The sequence below is a fragment of the Staurois parvus genome, unplaced genomic scaffold (genome assembly GCF_062004578.1).
Source record: "Staurois parvus isolate SC_StPar_1 unplaced genomic scaffold, SC_StPar_1.0 ptg000361l, whole genome shotgun sequence".
In the NCBI taxonomy this organism is placed as follows: domain Eukaryota; kingdom Metazoa; phylum Chordata; class Amphibia; order Anura; family Ranidae; genus Staurois; species Staurois parvus.
Window position 1 is genome coordinate 3,144,362 of NW_028318157.1, and position 20,198 is coordinate 3,164,559.

The 20,198-nt window shown below is 38.8% G+C and overlaps 1 protein-coding gene across 1 annotated transcript in view; it reads left to right on the top strand.

Annotated features, from left to right (window-relative positions):
• Positions 1–20,198, top strand: part of NRK (Nik related kinase) — a 335,992-nt gene that overhangs the window by 231,135 nt on the left and 84,659 nt on the right. Inside the window, exons 23-26 of the mRNA XM_089684925.1 lie at positions 6,905–7,078; positions 10,338–10,455; positions 13,609–13,767; positions 14,489–14,632. Of these exons, the coding sequence (XP_089541051.1) occupies positions 6,905–7,078; positions 10,338–10,455; positions 13,609–13,767; positions 14,489–14,632 (595 nt within the window). The remainder of the gene's footprint in view (positions 1–6,904; positions 7,079–10,337; positions 10,456–13,608; positions 13,768–14,488; positions 14,633–20,198) is intronic.

Here is a 20,198-nt window from a genome sequence, read left to right on the forward strand (position 1 = left end):
TGCACCCCTCCCCCCCCACACTTCATAGCCCTGATCCCATGGTACCCTGCTGCCTGCAAGCAGTGATTCCTGTGCTGACTCTGCCTCTTGAAACTCCTCCTCTCAGCACCTCTGTAGTTCAGAGGGCAAGCTCTGTGAAATGTGTGACACAGAAGTTCCTTCTCATCTGCATAGTGAATGCAGCAGATTCAAAGGAAGTAACTGCGTGGGATTCTTCAAAAAGTAAATTTACAAACTTCTCGAGGTGGAAATACAGTATCATTTTTAAATTTTGAGCATAGATATGCTTTAACTCCTAGATGCCAAGCGCACACAAATATGCGGCCTCTCGGCGTCTCGGTCTTGATGCTGAGCGGCTGGATATTTGCGTACAATTAGAAAATACATATGTGCTGAGAGCCTGCACGCACCCATCACATATGTCCGTGACTCATGGAAAGGTCCCGATCTCCCCTTGCGATTGGGACCTTTTCCGATCATGTGACCGCCGTGACAGCGAATCATGGCGGTCACATGACCATAAAACTCTACTCCGCCTCCCGGCTTCTGAAACTCTTAAAGGGCCAGGGGGCGCCAGCGTAGAGGGGTTAAGGGGCACATATTTTTGATAGATCCAGTAATGATCTCCATGATACTACTCACTGTCATAAGCTCATAAATGATCCTGTGGTCAAGTCTATTATCAACAGGTTGTCAGGCATGTCCATACTAGATATTCCAACTAGTTTAGGAAAACCGTGTTCTAAATCTGTATAAGCTGATGCTGTTCAGTTGTCCTCCTGTAATGGTGAAATATGCTTGTATCAAAGAAAAGGGATTAGTAAGGGGTGGATATATCTGGAATATGTATGAAAGGTTCTATATTTTAGATACAATGAGGGAGCATGCAAAAACTGGTACTGCTCTGCTTCCCAATCAGCTTCCAGGTTTTATTGCCAAAGCCTAATTGAACAAGTGGAAGTTAGAAGCTGATTTGCTACCATTCATGGCTGCAACAGTTTTAGTAAATCTCCCCCCAGTGAGTACCTCCCCATTATACATGAATTGGTCTAGTTTGTCTACAATAGCCCCAGGCATTGAAAATCTGGATCTTAAAAGAACACTTTCACAAATGAGAGCCAAATGTTTTACAGTTCCTTTTTGCTGTAATAAGAATGTAGTACTTTTGACACTTGTCAGTTATAAAGGAACCCTCTTGTATCAATGTGAAATCTTTAAAACATAAAATTCAAGACTATTTTAAATTCTGATTACAGAACCTTAGGTTAAAAAGATATTGATCTAGCTCTTAAAATAGATGACACTTCTATTCAGGTTACATACTGTAAAGATTGCAGGCTCCGTTATCTTGGACAGTACCCAGCTATAATGTACCATACATTTTAATGTGATAGTGGATATTTAATGAGAAGACTGGACTGGCCAGTAACCTCGTCTATGCTACTTTAATTCTCCTTCTACTCGCCTACTTGTTTAGGGGAAAAAAATTATATAAGAAAATTGACTTTAAGGAGTTCTATGAGCAAGGTATAAAAGCACAGTTGGTAGAACACTAAGGAATCTGCTTATAATAGATTTCACCCATGATTCACACAACATTTCACCCATGATTTACACATTTTACCAATGGAATCCATTAGAAAAATGAGTGAAACTTCTGTGAAAGTTGTGTGAATCCTGTGTGGAAACATTTATAAATAGATCTCCTAGGGTTAGTGAGAGGTTGATCAGAATTTTTTGTCTTTTGTTCTCACTTAAGACTGGCACACAGGCCAAATATCAGCCAGTTCAACAGAAACCGGGCAACATTCAGCTCGTGTATACAGCAGCCTGTCTGATAGAAGTCGACAGAATGTTCATCCTCTGTCAAACGAGCATCCTGGAAGAACAGCAGCTGATCAGCAGCCAATCAGCGATTGGCTGCGAGCAATGACTGTTGCGTTATGATGGGGGGAATTCTCTGTCAGAACACTATTGCTCAGCGGGGAACATCACATAGTTTGTACATCATGCGCCTTTTTTTTATTCAGCCTGCCGAACAAACTGCCTGTGTGTACCAAGCTTTACACTGCAACATGTTAAAGGAAACCTGTTGTCACGCGCCTCGGTTGGAGGCCAAGCTGACGAGAGGGCTTCCCTTGCAGCTCTGGTCTGAGCATCCCTGAAGGTGGTGACAGAGGTACAAGGCTCATAGAAGCATGGGTGCCTGTAGTTTGGTGGCAGTTGATCACCAGGGCCAAAGACATCATCAGGGTGAGCCAGGGTCATACACAGTGAGGCTGAAGCATGGTCAGGTAGCAAGCTGAGGTTGATACCAGGGAAGCAGGCAGAGTGAGGTCCAGTAGCAGGCCAAGGTCAGCACCAGGCAAACAGGCAGAGAGTAGTCAGAGGCAAGCTGAGGTCGGTATCCAAATTTCACAGAGCAAGGTCAGGAACTAGCCGGGTCTGCAATGGGATAAGCTGAAGCACAGGTCTTGAGGAAGCTGAAGAACATCCAGCAAGTAGCACATACCAGGGTTTCAGTTTGGTGCCTCTGCACATGGACACAGATGTGCCTACGTGTCAGTGCACACTGGATATTAGCCCTAGCTTGTCTGTGTGCTGGTACATGTGCATGAACAGTAGCTACACAGGAATGAGCATTAGTATTAGCTGTGCGGGTATTGGTCCTCTGAAATCTGTTGATAGACAATATGAAAGCTCTAGTTTTCCAGTATTTTTATAACTGTACTCTGCCTGCGTTTGCATGAATTTATATGTTCATTGAAGTCCTTTGTGTCCTACATTTCCCCATTTTTAGTTTCAGGTATACAGTTTTCCACATACAATCAGGGATACATTAAAGTTTAGTTGGCCTAACTAAACTAGCCACCCACAATAGTGGAACTATTTTCCATTTTCAATAAAGCTGGATAAACTGCAGGAACCCATGGCATCTAGTTGAATTTCAGTTTATAGGTTGGTTATTCAGTTTCAGTAATCATTTATCAGATACTTCCACAAGACAAGCCTACGTTTTTGAGAAAATATTTTGTAGGTATTTTTCAGTGGATTATGTTAAGTGAGGCGAACATGGAAGTCTCCTGTCAGATACTTTTGGAATTGTGTTTTATTTTGCTGTCATGTTAAGCCATACCCATATAATCTACCTACCTGTTTGCTAGAGCCTTAAGGTCCTATCTCTTATGTGCTCAAGTTGCTATGACAAAACTGAGAGGCTAGTTTCACACTTAGTGGAACACTGCAACAATAAAAGCAGGGCTGGGTAGTCTACAGCAGCTTTTCTCAACCAGGGTGCCTTGAGGTTTCTTCAGGGGTGCCTTGGCAAAATGTCTACAAATTTCCCAAAACTTGTATACAAGCCAGCGGGTGGAACAAGCCTGCCTTTTAGTTACAGAAAGTCACAGGTTTTCATTGTGCACCATTATGACCTTCTAGCCACCAGTGTCCTGACAAACAATGACATCATCAGTTGATAAGGAGGATTTCACCCTCCCCTTCCCCGCTCCATCAGTGCTGGGGTCACATTAGCTCAGTGATGGTGAAAAAAAGGAGGGAGAAGAGAAACATTGGAATACTGGTCAGTACCAGTGTGCAAAAGTGTATTTGCTTTGGAAGAATATTTCACCTCTAATGTTGGGTGTCCTACGTGTGTGGATGTTGCTGTGTTATATAGAATGGGGTGCCTCAAGACTGTCCATAATTTTAAAGGGTGCCTTGACTGAAAAAAGTTTGAGAAACACTGGTCTACAGTATCCCATCCACATTATAAACATAATAATATACATAGAACAGGGGCGGACTGACAATTTGGAAACTCGGGCACTGCCCGAGGGCCTGGGTCAGTAGGGGGCTCCATGAGATGACCCTGGTACCTTTTTCATAGGCTTTTTTGAGTTTGGGCAAGGACACAAGGGCCCCATGATCCCCTATTGCCTGGGGGCCCCATGAGTTGTCAGTCTACCCCTGACATTTGAGATGCATTCGCTTTATCATACCTTTACATTGTCTTGTATGGAATGGTAAAATGTGAGGTAATGTACACTAGCCTCAAATCAGTATGGTTCCTCTGGAGTTCACCAGACTCCATGTTTTAGGGAGAAAATGTATAGGTCTGCTTCTATGGTCTGTAGCCTTTTTGGGAAGCGCTATGTTTAGATACTGATTTCGTATGTTGACAGCATGGATGTAATATGTGGGAGTATGTGGCAAATCTGCCAAAAGGAACCCAAGAATGTGGGATCCCAGTGAATGATATGTTAAATATGTAGTTATTGAATGGCAAATATGAAACATGTATCTTACAGAAACCCTGCTTTATTTTAACAGTAGCCAGATCACAGTTGGACAAGGGTTATATGACTGAAGGTTTTAGAAGCATTGAACTTTATGTAAATTTTGTATTTTTCAGCTAAATAACATTCCGTGATGCTGGGTGGAGGTTTGATTCCAACAAATACAGTACATTATTCCTTTGAACCTGTTGCGGTTCTGTCTAACCATTTGTGTTAACATTTTCATAGTATAACTGCAATGGTGGTCCAAAGCTAGCTTACATATCCTTATGCGCTCAAACTTAACTTAAATTTGCATCTTGCATGTGAGTTTCTAATTTCCACCTGTTGATTAATATATGTCAAAATCCTATTTTGCTCCATCGTTTGAAAATCACTTTAAGCTGTGCTGAAAGATCTTATTAATACTACATTATGCTCAGAGGACTCTATGTGCTAAAATCTCATTCCATTTTGTTCAAGATATTATCTTCTTCAATAGGCTTAAACAATTGCATCCAAGTGACCCACATTACATATGAATTAATTCTGTAATTTAAAAGGCCACTATTTCCTCTCCCTTCCTGCTGATAAGAGAATGATGTAAAGGAAATTTTCTGGAATTGCTTGTAGTGTTTTACCCTTGGGTGCTTTTTCTTTAAATGAGCAACTACCACTAGACTTTAATATTGTACAGTTTAAAACGTCAACCGATGGTGTTCTTGTAAGAAAAAGATTTATAGGGAGGGCCTTGCCTACCAATGCATGTGTGAAAGCAAAACAGCAAGGACATTTGCCTGGGGCCCAAGTTTCCTGGAGTCAGCAAGGCACAGATATTAATGTTTGTCACCATGGTGTCTGCGGCTTGTCTGTGATGTTTACTGTTATTGATATATTGGTTGTCTTTACTGTGACTAATATAAAGCTAAGTGTGACACTGAGATATGCTTAACAGCACAACAAAATGTGGGAAGGAAATATTTGCTCGGAATAAAATGCATTCATTTCACATACATTTCTAATTTTTAAGAGCCCATCCAAACTCCAGCTCATGTTGCTGCTCAGAATTCAGAAGGTAATCTTAGCAGTGTTTTGTTTTTGGGAGTTTTAAACGTAACCCTGAAAGCTGTTTAGTCTACATTTTTCACTGCTACCGACATGGAAGAAAAATCTATTTGAAATATATTTTAAAAATATTCTTCCCAAATATATTGACATATATTTGAAATATTACAATTTTGGTCATATTCTAAATATATATATATATATATATATATATATATATATATATATATATATATATATATATACTGTATGTTGAAATGCATTTTTATTACAAAATATATGGAAAATAATTGTAAAAATACATTTTCAAATATAATGTATGTCTTTAAAAATACAAATCTACATTTTTGGAATGCATTTACAAATATATGTAAAATATATGTTAAAATTACTTTTTTATATGATAAAAAAAATCTGAGGACTATATTTAAAAAAATATATATTTTTAAATATATTTTTCATATAGTTTGTAATATATAAAAACCCATTTCAACATGCAGTGTATGTATGTGTGTATGTATATGTATGTATGTATGTGTGTATGTGTGTGTATATATATATATATATATATATATATATATATATATATATATGTATATATATTGCATGTTGAAATGTATTTTTATATATTACAAAATATATGAAAAATATTTTTAAAAATATATTTTTTTAAAATATATTCTTCAGATTTTTTTTAAGATATATTTTTACATCATTAAAAATGACAGGCAAAACATTTGTGTATACATGTAAAAAAATAAATACCTGTTTTCCCTTGATTATAGGTGATCACATTCCCTCTGTTCTCAGCTGCATAGGAGCTGGGGGTGGAGAAACGGCAGCACGCTGATATTCTCAGTGAAAGTGTGCGTGCGTGTGTGTCTCAGAACAAGTCTGATTATTGGAGGAAAACAGGCTGAGTTCCCAGCACAGCTAAAGAACCGACCACGGTGTGTTCTACTGTACTACTTTTTACCTCCATGTATTCTATGCATGAAGGTAAAAAAAACCTCTGCTGTCTGGGGACTCTTCCTCCTCATTGACTGAGATAGCATTGGGGGGCCCATTGGCTCTCGCTGCTGTCAATTGCAGCCAATGAGGAGAGAGCAGGGGGGCAGGGCTGGGCTATGGCTCTGTGTTTTATGGATGCATAGAGCAGTGGCTTGGGGAGGAGCATGCAACAGTGCCCCCAGCATAAGCGCCTTTCCCTGGGGGCACTGCTTGAAGGGGAGAATCTAGGAGTGCTGCTGGCGACCCGAAAAGAAGAGGATCAGGGCTGCTCTGTGCAAAATCACTGCACAGAGCAGGTAAGTATAGACATGTTTGCTATTTAAAAAAAAACAAAGCTTTAGTGTCACTTTAATTTGAAAGCCCAATGTTTGCAGAAAATTGTTTTACATTGTAGCTATGAAAAAGCTACTTTCTGATACAGCAAATTGTCTTCAGCTCTGACATTTGTCTTTGCCAGAGTGAACATTCCTTTTAGTAAAATGACAGATTTATCTTGCTGTGTAGATGGATCCGGGTTAGTGTATATTTCAATCTGCTGCATTATGTGTTAACAGGCAGCTGAACAGCAAAGTGGCAGCAGTAGCAATCAAGGACTCTGGAGCTCCTGCAATCAAAATTATCTGCTGCCAGATCTCTTACAACAGAGCCATCCTTCAGAGACTTCAGTGAATCAGCACAAAAGTCCTCAAAAGAGTCACAGGCCTGTGAACAAATCTTTAAATGATCAGGTGAAATCATTATGTTTTATGTCTTGTTCTGCTTGTTCCCCCAAACAAGAGCGAGAGAGAAAGATAACTTGTCTTTCACATGTTGGAGGTCACCTTTTGCACTTTGATACAATATTTTTCTCATAGACTTTTCTGTGAAGTAAATACTGTCATAACATCAAGTTCTTCTCTCTTCTCTCTCATGCTATCAGTTTGAGTGTACCAAAAAACTGCTGACAATGTTGAATTTTCATGAGAAAAATACAATTGCATGGAATAAAAAACTCACCAACTTTACCTCTACCTTTTTTCTTTTCTTACCAATTTCATGGCCATGCAGAAATTCAGTCAGCTATCGAAGGTGAATTTATTGCCTATCTGGTTCCTGAATACGTGTTTGGAATCTAGAAGTGTACCTTGTTAGCACTGTCAGTTGATCAGTTTTTTTAGCATTGTCAGTTGATCAGTTTTTTTTTTCATTGCTACTATATAGTGGTTTTTTATATACAGTCTTGTCAACAGTAAACAGATCCTTGTTTAATATTTTTTTTTCTTTGGTATACAATGGATTTTTTTTCTCTAAAAAGAGTAAATAATGTAAATAATCTGATTCTGCCTTCTATAATCTAACTAGCCAGATAGTTAACATTAGGATTTAAAAGAAGTGTGGTTTTATACATAAAGGGAATGTGGTGCATGAATTCTTTATTATGACAGGGATTTAACACTTTAACCATGTTTTCCCTTTTCCACGTATTTGTCTATAGCTTGTCAAAGGGCAGTTGTTTAAAGGCTCCATAGACAAAGTTGCAAATTACACACATAATGTTATTAAACCTACATGCACATGCTTTAATTAATAGACATTTGCGTTTCCTTACTAATCAAAATTTGGATTACATTTTTGTTATTCGGAGATTTGGATGTAGCCAAATTTCTGAATCACAATAGTAACAAATTTCAATGAATCTGAGATAAATTATAATGAAAGGAATCCTTCAAATTTAAAAATTAATTTGAAAACGAATTGGGATTCAAAAATGTATTCAAACTGGAAATGGAAAAATATATTGCAATAAAGAGAGTAAGGTATAAAAGTGATGATATAAGGTGATGATTTCTACTGAGGCTGCTTTATAGAAAATAATAGAATAGAATAAAATAGAATTTAAAATAAAAAAAAAAGACTATAAAGGAATAGAATAGAATAAAACAGAATAGAATCGAAAATAAAAAGAGAATAGAAAAGACTATAATAAACTATAATATAAATAAAATACAATAGAATAAAATATAAAAGAATAGAATAGAAAATAAAAGAAATTGAATAATATAGAATAGAAAGTGTAAGAATAGAGTAGAAATTAAAAATACAGAACAGAGTAAAATAGAATAGAAAAAAATAGAATTAAAAAAAGAACAAACAAAGGCAAATTTCAAATCAATTTGAAAATAAATGTATGAAATGAATACGAATATATGAAACAAATTCCAAAAATTAATCATTTTAACATAACGTATATGATAAAATGAGATTATTAACTTAATGAACAGATATGAAATGAAACAAATGTTTCCATTGTGCACATCTCGATTAATACGTAGTGTATGGCATGATTAAATCAAGGTTAATATACTGGTGAATTAGAAGACTGGTAAATATCATTTTAGGTAATTTTCGAGTCAGTCAGGTGATCCTTTTCCAGTTCTTCAGTAAGTCTAGGCATGATATGTGGGCAGAGCTCTAGCGGTTATGTGATTGAAAAAAGAAAAACCTAATCTAAATGTAAATAGCATTATATAAATTGAACCATGTGAAAGCAATGCTATCCTTTATGTATGGACATGGACGTTAAGTATTGAATATATATTGTATATATCATGTATGAACACTACTGGGGTCATGCAGGGCGGCTCCAGGAACATGATTGACAGTGGAACAGTTCCTTGTTGTTCCATTATTTATCATTGCTGTCTATCAGAGTATGAGGGTGAAGTTCTAGCAGTCAAATGATTGATTAAAAAAAAGATCTAAATGTAAATATTATGTGAAGCAACCCCATTAAAGCAATGTTTCCTTTCACATAATGTTATATATATTTGGAGAATTTTTTTAATCAATCATGTGATCTCCAAAGCTCTGCCCACATATTTTAACTTTCAGCTATGATTGACATCACAGCATTTCTTCACTGCTCTGCTGTTATTGCCATCTATTTCAATACGTGGGTGGAGTTCTGGCAGTCACATGATCAATTAAAAACTGCTGCAAATGTAAATAACATTATGTCAAAAAAAGAACCATAATGGCTTTGCTTCACATAATATTTACATTAGGTCAGTTTTTAATCAGTAAATTGACTGCCAGAACGTCACCCACATATTCACATAGATGGCAATGATAAACAGTGGAGCAGTAAGTAAATGCTTTGTTGTCAATCACATTCATGGCGGCCCCCTATCAGGAGTGTCATGTGGGCAAGTTGTTGTGGAGGGAAAAACAGAATTCAGAGCATGCCACTGAGTGGCAACACAGAAGAATGAAGGCTGCTCACAACAGCGTTGCCTTTCTGAATAGGGAAATTGCAAGATCAATGGGTAATTGCAGCCACAACATGACTTGTATAAATAAACAGTACATGTGATGAGATGTAATACTCTTAAATCTTAAGACAGAATTTCAGTTTTGGTTTAATGACACTTCCCAGGAGTGATTCTGTTGTACAGTTCAGCTCACGGACAGTGAGCTAAAGGGCAGGCAGCCACCTATGTGATGTTTCGTTAGCTAACCCATTGTGCTCTATGAATCCTTTTTCAAAAAGTTAGATTGAGCTAAAACCATTAAAAGTTACCTATAAAATGAACTTGTCACTCACTATAATATAAACTGACTGAACAAACAAGTAGCTGATAGAGGTATTCTTGCTTCCAGCCCCACACCAACCAGTGTCATGCCAAATCAGCTATACAGTTAGTGACTTTCTGAAAGTCACTGTCTGCATAAACCTCTCATATAACTCTTTCTACAGCAAGAGGTACAGAGAAATTAAGGCGGCTTTGGAATGGAGTTGGGAAATGGGGAAGACAAAGCCTAGATGCAAAGGTACCCACTCTCAGCTATTTACAAGTGCAGTCCCTATAGACATTTTGTAAGATCATAGGTGCTTTCAGTGTTGTATCTATTGTTGACAATTTACAGTTGCACAGATTTGATAATATATATTATGACAATTATACTTTAGTTATTATCTAGTGGTATGTTTTCTCTCCTCTTTTTCAGACATCAAATGGTGACAGTCCACAACAAAAAAATAGCTCGTCTTCCACTACTTCGTTCAGTCCATTTATTGATCCCAGACTGCTACAGTTTTCACCTCCAACAAGCCCAACTGTCTCCCGTGAGTATATGTTAAAGCATGTAAATCTCAACCAAAGACATTTACTGTATATTCAAGGGCCATTCACACTAGGAGCTGCATGTGAACTGCACAGGAATGCTGTGCGGTTCCTGTGCAATTCACACACTGTTCTGTGCAGTGCGCTTTCCGCCCCATTCATTTTGAATAGGTTGAAATTGCTCCGAACCAAAATTAATGCACGCACTACTTTTTGAAAAGCACTGCAAGCTGATTGCATGGTACTTTTGTACCATGCAATCTGGTGTGGGTTGCTACGGGGTGTCGCTTACTTTGCACTCACACCCGCAGCAGATTGCAAGGGCAGTGCGAGTGGAATGCAGTGCAGAAAGCAGCATGGGAATGTGGCTTTCCTGCACTGCATTCTAGTGTGAACACACCCTTAAGCATTTTTTATTTATGTTTTAAAACTGTGACTACTGTTCTGCTCATAGCTGGCCTTTGGTATATGAAAGGTGTATGTGTGTTGGGTGTTGTCATCATAGGATGCAAAGTGTGATTTTCCTATTATTTGATGGGAAAATGCAGTGAGCTTCCAGGTACATTCAGCCTGCATTTGAAATGTTTCCCAATTCTATTGGAATGCCTTTCCAGGTGCAGTTGACTTTGTAAGCTGGTTCAAGCTGCTTTTGCATGCCATTCAATTTGTATGGGGATAAAAGCTATTCTGCAGCAATTCAAGCACATGTACACAGGCCATTTATACAGTGGCTAAAATCTGCATCACCATGTTGGAAGCTTGTTCAGTTATCAGACAGATGCGTACAAGTGTTTGTAAAATATTTTACTCTCCTGCACTGTGAAGCTATGCTTGTAAGATGCCAAGTGTATTCACACTATTGACGTCCGATACGGGGTGGACTGACAACTCATGGGGCCCCCGGGCAATAGGGGATCATGGGGCCCCTGTGTCCTTGCCCAAACTCAAAAAAGCCTATGAAAAAGGTACCGGGGCATCTCATGGGGCCCCGTACTGACCCCAGGCCCTCGGGCAGTGCCAGAGTTTCCAAATGGTCAGTCCACCCCTGTGTCCGATTGATAGTTGACACCTGCCAATCAAAACTTGGAGGTACACACTGCTTGCTATTTTCTCTTCTAACTAAACATTAAAGCTGAACACCAGGAATTTAGCCACTTTGGAAAATGTTATGGATTACTAGATATTACATCCACCAAGGTGCCAGCTACTTCATAAACGTATCTCTTCAATTTACAATTTCAATTTTTTTTTCGGCAAGCCAGGAACATATTTCCAATGCTTATACACTGGAATCTTTGGTCTCAGCTCCAACAGCTGCAGAGTTGCATGCAGCTGCTGTACCTGCTCCTCCCCCTCCCCAATCACAGATGCTTTGGAGGAGATTTACTAAAACTGGTGCACTCAGAATCTGGTACAGCTGTCCATGGTAGCAGATCAGCTTCTAACTTCAATATGTTCAATTAAGCATTGGCAATAAAGCCTGGAAGCCGATTGGTTTCTTTGCAGAATCCAGATTTTGTACTCCCCAGTTTTAGTGTGTAAGAAGACAATGTTCTATCTGTCAGAGCTCCTGGAGTGTAGTGATAACTGTACTCCAGGAGCTCAATAAAACTGTCAGGTCCACGAGGTACAATGCACTTAACTCAAAGTATGCCAGCACATTTTACAGATTGCCTGAATTCCTGGAGTTCAGCTTTAAATCTGAACTCTAGGCATGGACATATATATTCTGAAATGTAGCTTTCACCTCTTCTTGATGAAATCTTCCAGGTTTTCCTATGAAACTTGCTTCAGTATGCAGTAAACGTCAGTAGAATGCTGCATCTAGAGTGTGGCGGATAGCCCATTTCCTGCACATATGACCAGTCCCTCCAGTTAGTTTTGAATGGCTGGGCAATCAGTTGTCTACACTCCTGCTTGCTATGTACTGGGAACTAGCATACCTAAGCTGCTAAATGATTGATGACTGCCAGGAAGAAGGACTGTAAAACCTGCAGCCTGGACTTCCTCTTACTCACTGAGCTGACAGTTTGCAGCACGTTTTCTGGCATTGCAGCCACTCTGGCTGTATCCGTCTCTCATATCAGCAGCTTAACTTCAGGTTGTATAGTATAGGGGGGGTGTAGTTACACCCAAACACTGCTCACCTTTACCCAGAACCAGCTCTGCTATGTCTGCCTCTATGCCTACCAGAGTGTCATGAAGTATACAGCCATGCTGCAGTCAAATGTGTCCTTGTGAAGTCAGGGGAGATGTCTTTCACCATCACTGCCTACACACCCACCCATTTTCACAAGCCTGTGCTGTCTCTACATGAACGAATTATGGGTAAAAAAGTGGTGGTAGGTGTTCTATCTAACTGGAAATTATATAGGAAGCCCTATTGATCCCACTTCTTGGCTGTCATGGGTAGAGGATTTTTCAGCCTCTTAGTCCCTCGATGATGATGTCACAGGGGCAAAGAGGAAGAATTACTCCAAGACAAGCTAAGTAATAAAAACACCAGTGGAGTGGAGAGGGATGTAGGAGGCTAATTTTAGGTGTTAACTGGAGTTCAACTTTAAAGACTCTTCGTCTCAGACATTTGACCGTTTTATGACCACTTTATGCCAGAAAGACTTGAGCTTAATCTCAGTAGAGGCTGTGAGTAGAGCCTAGGCCTAGAATCCAAAGGACTCTACATAGAGATTGATCTGAAGAATAACACAGGTACTTGCTGGTACTGAGGCTGCCTATACCTTGTGTACCCTTTAAACATTTATCAGTACTGTTTATGTGCTTTAAGGAAAGAGGGATATCAGTTGCTAAGAACAGTTATAAGACATTGTAGCTCAAACATCAAGTTGCAACTTTTACTTCTTCTGTTTTTTGACTGTAGACTGTGCTAGTTTAACATAAAAACCAAAGACTATCCTGTATCCCTAATTACCTTGCAAAATGTTATGCAAATAGGTCACATGAAAAATGAAAGAAAATTTAAAAGTAGTCTTATCTTGCAGAAATAAATATTTTATTTATCTATGCAAACCTTTGCATGTTTTCCGCCATGCAGTTTAAAAGCAGATTACTAATCTGCAAATTTAAATATGGTATCACACTATGATATTTTACCAGCAATTCCCTTGTAATATGCCTTTGTCTTTTTCTTGATTTAGCTAGCAGTATAAAAGTGGAGCCTTTCCGCAGAGAAAACGCAAGGAAAGGATCCGTTGTCAATGTTAATCCAACAAATATTCGACCTCAGAGTGACAGTCCCGAGATTCGCAAGTATAAGAAGAAATTTAATTCTGAGATCCTTTGTGCTGCTCTCTGGGGTGAGTTTTAATAGGTTACATGCAGTCCTACCTATGCTTTTCTTCAGCTATTTCCATTACAGCTACCGCTAAAATCTTATATTCATTATACATAGCATGTACATATACAATTGGGATGATTTACTAAACCCGGAGAGTGCAAAATCTGGTGCAGCTGTGCATGGTAGCCAATCAGCGTCTAACTTTATTTTGTTCAGTTAAGCTTTGACAACAAAACCTGGAAGCTGATTGGTTTCTATGAAGAGCTGCACCAGATTTTTAACTCTCCAGTTTCAGTAAATAACCCCCATATATGTCTTCTTTTTAAGCAGTAGCTGTCACTTTTGAAATGTTATTCATTAATTTTATACTAGTTATGAATTTTTCTAACACTGACAACAAATGCAATGTGCAGAGAGGGGTGTTTTTATACGGGTGGCTTGGCCCTCAGTATTTTAAGACATATTTTTTACATTGCTCTGTCCTGTATAAGACTCCATTCTAACCTCCCTTATTCTGTACGGAAAAAATACCTTTTTTCAACTACAAACCTTCAGCCAAAGTGCAGGGTTTGACCTAATCCCAAATTCAGGGATCAGGCAGGAAAGTGGTTTTGCATATAAAAACATGTAATTGCCCTCAGATGATTCTAATAGATAAGGCTACCATTTCCATGTTACAGAATAATGTGACAATTCTACACTGCTGCATGTAACAATTTTTCTATGTTTTAATATTCCAGGTGTTAACCTCTTGGTGGGAACTGAACATGGTCTATGGCTGCTGGATAGAAGTGGGCAAGGACGAGTTTATTCCCTTATTAGCAGAAGACGATTTTACCAAATGGATGTACTGGAAGGACTAAATATCTTGATTACAATTTCAGGTCAGATACATTTTCAATGTATAATTTGCTGCATCATTTAACCATGTGTGATATAGCCACATAGAAAAAATTATTTGACGCAGGAGGCTGTGAAATGTTAGTGTTTTGATGCATACAGTGTGTATACATACAGTCATGGCCAAAAATATTGGCATCCCTGCATTTCTGTCAGATAATGCAATACTTTGCCCAGAAAATTCTTGCAATTACAAATGTTTGGGCATTCTCGGGTTTATTTCTTTTGTTTTTATTGGTATGACAATACCAATTGGACCGCTCTTCTATCGCCAACTGCCCAGGTCTCTCAGATCAAAAGGATTCCTGTTTCCAACTGCTGTTCTGAGATCTCTGCACAAGTTCTCTATGGGATTGATATGTGGACTCATTGCTGGCCAGTTCAGTACTCTCCAGTGTTTTGTCTGAAACCATTTATGGGTGTTTTTTGATGAGTGCTTTGGGTCATTGTCCTGCTGTAAGACTCATGAACTCTGACGGAGACCCCACTTTCTGACACTGGGCCCTACATTGCACCCCAGAATTCTTTGGTAATCTTCAGATTTTATAATGCCATGCACATGGTCAAGACATCCAGTGCCTAAAGCAACAAAGCAACCTAAAAACATCAGTGAACCTCCACCATGTTTGACTGTAAGGACTGTATTCTTTTCTTTAAAGGCCTCATTTCTTTTTCTGAAAACAGTAGAATGATGGGCTTTAGCAAAAAGCTGCAGTTTTGTTTTCTCTGTCCCCAGCACATTCTCCCAAAAGGATTTTAGCTTCCCCAGGTAAGTTTTGGTAAACTCCAATCTGGCTTTTTTGTTTCTGTGTCAGCAGTGGGGTCCTCCTGGGTCTCCTACCATAGCATTCCTTTTCATTCAGATGGCGACGTATAGTGCAAGCTGACACAGTTGTACCCGTTGCTTGAAGGTTCGCTTAAATTTGTCTGGAAGTTGATTAAGGTTCTTTATCCACTATTCGAACAATCCTTTGTTGCAATCTTTGACCAGTTTTTCTCTTTCATCCATGCCCAGGGAGATTAGCTAGAGTGCCATGGCCTGTAAACTTCTTGACAATAATCTCTGCAGATGAACTTGTAGCCTTGTATGCTTGTCCATGCTTTTCCACAATTTTTGCTCTCAAATCCTCAGACAATTATTTGCTGCTCTTTCTCTTCTCTGTGCTCCATGTGGCACACAAACACACACAACAGAAAGGTTGAGTAAATTTTCAATATTTTAAATGTTTGCCGGTATGATTTCTATATTGTCAGAACCTGTTAATTGATACAGGTGAGTTTAATTACAAATTACAGGAGCATCACAAACTTGGAATACAATTATTTCTTACAATTTGTAGAAGGTGCCAATAATTTTTGTCCAGTCGATTTTTGGGGTTTGTGTGGAATGTTTCAGTGTTGGCTGTTTTTTGTTTCTCCCCTTTTTTTGTCTTACCAATATATACAATATAAATAAACATGAGAATGCCTTGTAATTGCAACAATTTTCTGGGCCAAGTGGTGCATTATCTGACAGAAATGTATTTTTGGCCATGACTGTATATACACCAAAACAGTGAGCTCAATAAAGTAGTGAAAAAAATGTCATCCAAAAATATCCTTATACAACACAAGGAACAAAAACCATAGGAATATGTTCCTATGGTTTTTGTTCATTGTGTTATATAAGGACATTTTTGGATGAAAATTTTCCATTACTGCATTGCACTCACACTCCCCATTTGATTTTGTTCTACATGTTAGGGAGAGATTGGAGCCTGCCTAACTGATTGATGTACGTTATGTAAGGCAAAATTCGCAACTCCATTTTTGCACTTAGACTATATACAGTGTGTGTGTGTGTGTGTGTGTGTGTGTGTGTGTGTGTGTGTGTGTGCAAATATACATTACATTGCCAAAAGTATTGGGGTGCCTGCCTTTACATGCACATGAATTTTAATAGCATCCCAGTTTTAGTGCGTAGGCTTCAATATTGAGTTGGCCCACCCTTTACAGCTGTAACAACTTCAACTCTTCTGTGAAGGCTGTCCACATGGTTTAGGAGTATGTCTATAGGAATTTTTGACCATTCTTCAATAAGTGCATTTGTGAGGTCAGGCACTGATGTCGGACGAGAAGTCCTGTTTCGCAGTCTCCGCTCTAATTCATCCCAAAGGTGTTCTATTGGGTTGAGGTCAGGACTCTGTGCGGGAAACTGTTCCCACAAAGTTGGGAGCATGAAATTATCCAAAATATCTTGGTATGCTGATGCCTTAAGATTTTTCTTCACTGGAACTAAGGGGCCAAGCCCAACCCCTGAAAAATAACCCCACACCATAATCCCCCCCCACCAAACTTTACACTTGGCACAATGCAGTCAGGCAAATACTGTTTTCCTGGAAACTTCCAAACCCAGACACATCCAATGGACTGCCAGACAGAAAAGGTTGATTCATCACTCCTAAGAACACGTCTTCACTGCTTTAGGGTCCAGTGGCAGCGTGCTTTCCACCACTACATCTGACGCTTTCCATTGCACTTGGTGATATAAGGCTTGGATGCAACTGCTTGGCCATGGAAACCCATTCCATGAAGCTCTATACACACTGTTGCTGTGCTAATCTGAAGGCCACATGAAGCTTGAAGGTCTTTAGCTATTGACTCTGCAGACAGTTGGCAACTTTTGCGCACCGTGCGCTTCAGCACGTGCTGACCCCGCTCTGTCATTTTACGAGTTGTTGTTTCCAATTGCTTTCACTTTGTTATAACACCACCAACAGTTGACCGTGGAATATTTAATAGCAAGGAAATTTCACAGATGGACTTATTACATAGGTGGCAAGCTATCACGTTAATACGCTTGAATTCACTGAGCTCCTGAGAACGATCCATTCTTTCATAAATGCTTGTAGAAGCAGTCTGCATGCCTAGGTGGTTGATTTTATACACCTGTGGCCATGGAGATGATTGGAACACCTGAATCCAATGATTTGGAGGGGTGTCCCAATACTTTTGGCAATATAGTGTGTATGTATGTATGTGTGTGTATGTGTGTGTGTGTGTGTATATGTGTGTATGTATGTATATATAAAAATCTCTTTAGCTATATCTCTTTTTCTATATGTGTAGTATTGTTGCCTTCTAAAAACTGTTAATGTACACATTTTTAGTGCCCACTGTATAAATCCAAAAGTCTGGACACAGAGAATATACTGGGTCTAATGGTGTAATCTCATGAGTGCTTAGCATTTGTTTTACTGCATACTTAGAGCAACAGAGCATGCATATTTTGACAGGGTTTAATGCTGTCTCTATACAAACAAGGAATGTAAAATTTCTCTATATACACCTTGGAACACCCCATCCAACAAAACATATCAGTAGAACCAGTATATTGATGTACTACCACTCCCAACATACACTAAAGGGAGTCCCACAAGGTGACACAAAATATAACAAAACATAAAATATACACAAAAGAATGTAAGTCCCAATTCCATATTGCTAAACAAAAATGAACCTGAATATAAACAATGCCCCCTAGGAGCTAGCACTGAGGATTGCTGACTGTGTAAAGAATAAGTTACAAACAGGCTGCTATGCATTGCAGCGTAATACATATAGAGTGGACCCTCTGATGGACTACAAGCTCATGAAAAGAGGAAAAAGCACAAGCATGGTACAATAAAAATTAGATGGTTATTAAGCACAAAAATAAAAAGGTGCATTCCCAGATACTGATTGTGGATTTGCATAAGCAAAGTCCGTACCCTAATCCTGCAAAATAATGCCACCGCACACATGCCTGGAAATGGCTGTTAGGTAAATGAGTGTTGCAGGGACTACTGATTGGAAACCAGAAACACTCAGAAACATAAATTGTCACTAGCACACCAAGGATCTCCTAAAAAGGGTCAAACACTTTATTTGACATCATATCACAGCTAAAACAGCAACATTTGGGGTCGCATAGAACCCCTTCATCAGGCTGGTGACCAGAGTTGAAGGGGTCCTGTGTGGATTCCAAAAATTGCTGTTCTAGATGTGATATGATAGTTAAAAAGAGCTTTGAACCCTTTTTTTGGAGATCCATGTTGTGCTGGTGACATATCCTTTATTTGTACCTTAATCCAGGTACACCCTCTGTAGGCATAGCCAGTGGTCCAATCCACTGGATAAAAGCATGGGGTACCAGGCACCTTTAATACTGCACACTTCATCCATCAGGGCAGAACATCAGCCACAGTGCATGGAGAGTGTTATCTGATCTTCTTCATGGACTGTGATTATGTTGGCCCATATCTGAATGGATGCGAAAGGCCCTAAAAAAATGAAAAACAGAAACACAAACCCTGACTCCAAGAACAATAAAAACAGCAGAGATACAACAGGTTGCTAAGGTGTTTCTTCAGTACAAATCAAAGTGAATACTCTTTTGTAATCAACACAATTGTATCAAAAATAGAATAATCCTTATTTTTTTAACTAACCCTTAGGGAAATAACCTTTAACATGCCCAACATGTTTTAAAAGCAATAACAAAAAGAAAAACAAAACAAAATGGCCAAAAAGATTTATAATCCCAATCTATCAGAGACAATAATCTAATCAACTAAAACCTTTTATCAGTAATGGACCCAAAAAGTATTGGTGTAAATTCAATCTATATACATAGTAGCTAAAGTGCATCCCAGCAGTCTAAAAATTTGTCATGAATGCAGTAGACCGCCGAATCATTATATATGTAATTTAGGTTCTGAAAAGAAACCTGGGAATTCTATACGTATAGCACAGTAGGCATAGGTATGCCTTGACATGCTCAATATACCCAAATATACAGTAGTAGTACAATATTAGGGATATACCAATACCGGATATTTTCACGAATACTCTTACTTGTGAAAATTATCCCAATACCTTAAACTGGTTGATTTAACCGTTATGGGGAATGGGCTTTGTAGGCCTGATATCATTCTACGTGATTCACAATCTTCTGTGTTACTATTTTTCTTAATTGGTCGGCACCGCCACAGTGCTGACATATCAGAAGCCATCTAGCCTGTATGGTCATCCCTCCAAGGAGAGGAGAGCAAGCCATGGGGATTTCAAATCCCCAGCTTTTCCTTCTGTGACAGCATGGGATCCATGCAGAAAGGTTTCCCGCACTGCTCCTGTGTGAACTCTATGACAAGCTTCGGTTCACATAGTGGGGAACCCGCATGTGATTTGGACAGGAATTTAATTCCTTTAAAAATTGTATGCTATTCTATGCAGTGCAATTTTCGTCCATAAATTTTGTATGGATGCAAATCACACCGCAAAGTATCGGTACTCTGTATCGGCAAGTACTTGACCGAAAGTAGTGGTACTCGTACTCATCTATTAAAAAAGGGTATCAATGCAAATGTAATATATATTTAACAGCCCAGCAAAAAAAAAATAAGCAGATCTCCACCAGATTTATATATAAGCTAGGTCAAGTTCTCTCAATGTCATAGAGGGCTATATGGAGTGCCAAGAATCAGATTTGCTAAAATCCAATTTCACTGTAAGAGAAAAATAGCAACAAAG